The sequence below is a fragment of the Bos grunniens genome, chromosome 7 (genome assembly GCF_055505025.1).
Source record: "Bos grunniens cultivar Pamir isolate PY7600 chromosome 7, Bosgru_T2T1.0, whole genome shotgun sequence".
Lineage (NCBI taxonomy): Eukaryota > Metazoa > Chordata > Mammalia > Artiodactyla > Bovidae > Bos > Bos grunniens.
The window spans coordinates 9017971-9019999 of record NC_141171.1 but is presented as its reverse complement, the minus strand read 5'-3'; the positions used below and the strand labels follow the sequence as shown (position 1 = coordinate 9019999).

Sequence of the window (2029 nt, the reverse complement as noted above, 5' to 3'; positions counted from 1 at the left end):
GAGGGATGGTATGGGGAGGGAAGTGGGAGGGGGGTTCAGGGGATTGGGAACACATGTACACCCATGGCGGATTCATGTTGATGTATGACAAAACCAATACAATACTGTAAAGTAATTAGCCTCTAATTAAAATAAATAAATTTTTAAAAAAGAAAAAAATTAAACGTACTTAAGTAAAATATAAACAATAGTTTTTCAACAATGTGAGCAGTGCCTGTTTTTGTAAAAGTAGACATGTTATTTTCTCTTTTCCAGTAGTCACCTCCACCATATGAGACCAATAAACCTGATAAATGTTTCAGAATTTCTTCTTCTGGGACTTTCAGAGGAATCAGAACTGCAGCCCCTTATATATGGGCTTTTCCTCTTCATGTACCTGATTACTTTGTTTGGAAAACTGCTCATCATCCTGGCCATCAGCTCAGACTCCCACCTCCACACCCCCATGTACTTCTTCCTCTCCAACCTGTCTTTTGTAGACATCTGCTTCACCTCCACCACCATCCCAAAGATGCTGTGGAACATCCAAACTCAGAGCCTAGTTATAACCTATGAAGGCTGCATCATCCAGATGTATTTTTTCACACTATTTGTAGTTTTGGATGACTTCCTCTTGACTGTGATGGCCTATGACCGGTTTGTGGCTATCTGTCACCCCCTGAACTACACAGTCATCATGAACACCTGGCTCTGTGCACTGCTGGTTCTGGTGTCCTGGATCATCAGTATCTTGGATTCCTTCTTACAAACCTTAATGGTGTTGAGGTTGTCCTTCTGTGGAGTGGTGATAATCCCTCACTATTTCTGTGAACTCAAACAGTTGGTTCAAGTTGCCTGTTCTGACACCCTTCTTAATGACACTGTGCTATATCTTTCAGCTGTCTTGCTGGGAGGTTCACCCTTAGCTGGTATTGTTTACTCTTACTCTAGGATAGTTTCCTGCATATGTGGAATTTCATCGTCTCAGGGGAAGTATAAGGCATTTTCCACCTGTGCATCTCACCTCTCAGTGGTCTCTTTATTTTATTGTACATGCTTAGGAGTGTATATTTATCCTGTTAATGCCCATAGCTCACACTCAAGTGCAACGGCCTCAGTGATGTACACTGTGGTCACACCCATGCTGAACCCCTTCATCTATAGTCTGAGGAACAAAGACATAAAGAGTGCTCTGAAAGCATTCTTTAAGACTGCAGCTATAAAAAGAAGCCAATTGTTCTGAGCTGAGGGAGGCAGCATGATTGAAAGTTTTAAAGCCTCATAGCCAGAAATTGAAAATTTTGATCAGATCTTAGAAGTAGAACTTACACTTTCCAGTTTATTGATGTAATTTTCATTTCTTTGAGTTCACCTCCTTTATAAATTTATATAGCTCACTTGATTAAGCTTTGTAACTTCTCTCGTATCCAAGAATTGTTGCCTTCATGCTTTCCCACTAGCTAAAATTTGTTTTCAAACTTAAATCTGAGCAATTTAGGGAATACGGTTTATCATATTAGTTGACATATTTCTTTAAAAAAAAAAACAATTTATTCTCAAGTAATATTATTGTACCAAATGTTTTCCTTTTGTTTTAATAAAGAATACTCATGAACTGTACTGCTACTGCTGCTGCTAAGTTGCTTCAGTCGTGTCTGACTCTGTGCAACCCCATAGACAGCAGCCCACCAGGCTCCCCCATCCCTGGGATTCTCAAGGCAAGAGTCCTGGAGTGGGGTGCCACTGAGCTGTACTACTCCTATGGAAAAAAATAAAAGTAAAAACTACTGAACATGGAACAGACTGGTTCCAAATTGGGAAAGGAGTATGTCAAGGCAGTATATTGTCACTCTCTTTATTTAACTTATATGCAGAGTACATCATGTGAAATGCTTGGCTGGATGAAGCACAAGCTGGAATCAAGATTACTGGATGAATTATCAATAACCTCAGATATCCAAATGACACCACCCTTATGGCAGAAAGTGAAGAAGAACTAAAGAGCCTCTTGATGAAAGTGAAAGAGGACAGTGAAAAAGTTGGCTTAAAG

General features: G+C 39.8%; 1 protein-coding gene across 1 annotated transcript; it reads left to right on the top strand.

Moving 5' to 3' along the window:
• Positions 1–271: 271 nt before the first annotated feature.
• Positions 272–1222, top strand: LOC147368282 (olfactory receptor-like protein OLF4). Its single transcript, XM_086413550.1, has one exon. The coding sequence runs from the start codon at positions 272–274 to the stop codon at positions 1220–1222; it is 951 nt and encodes a 316-aa protein (XP_086269676.1).
• Positions 1223–2029: the final 807 nt, after the last annotated feature.

Excerpts from the sequence above, each read along its gene's own strand:
- LOC147368282 (XM_086413550.1), top strand. The coding sequence starts at position 272 with ATGAGACCAATAAACCTGATAAATGTTTCAGAATTTCTTCTTCTGGGA.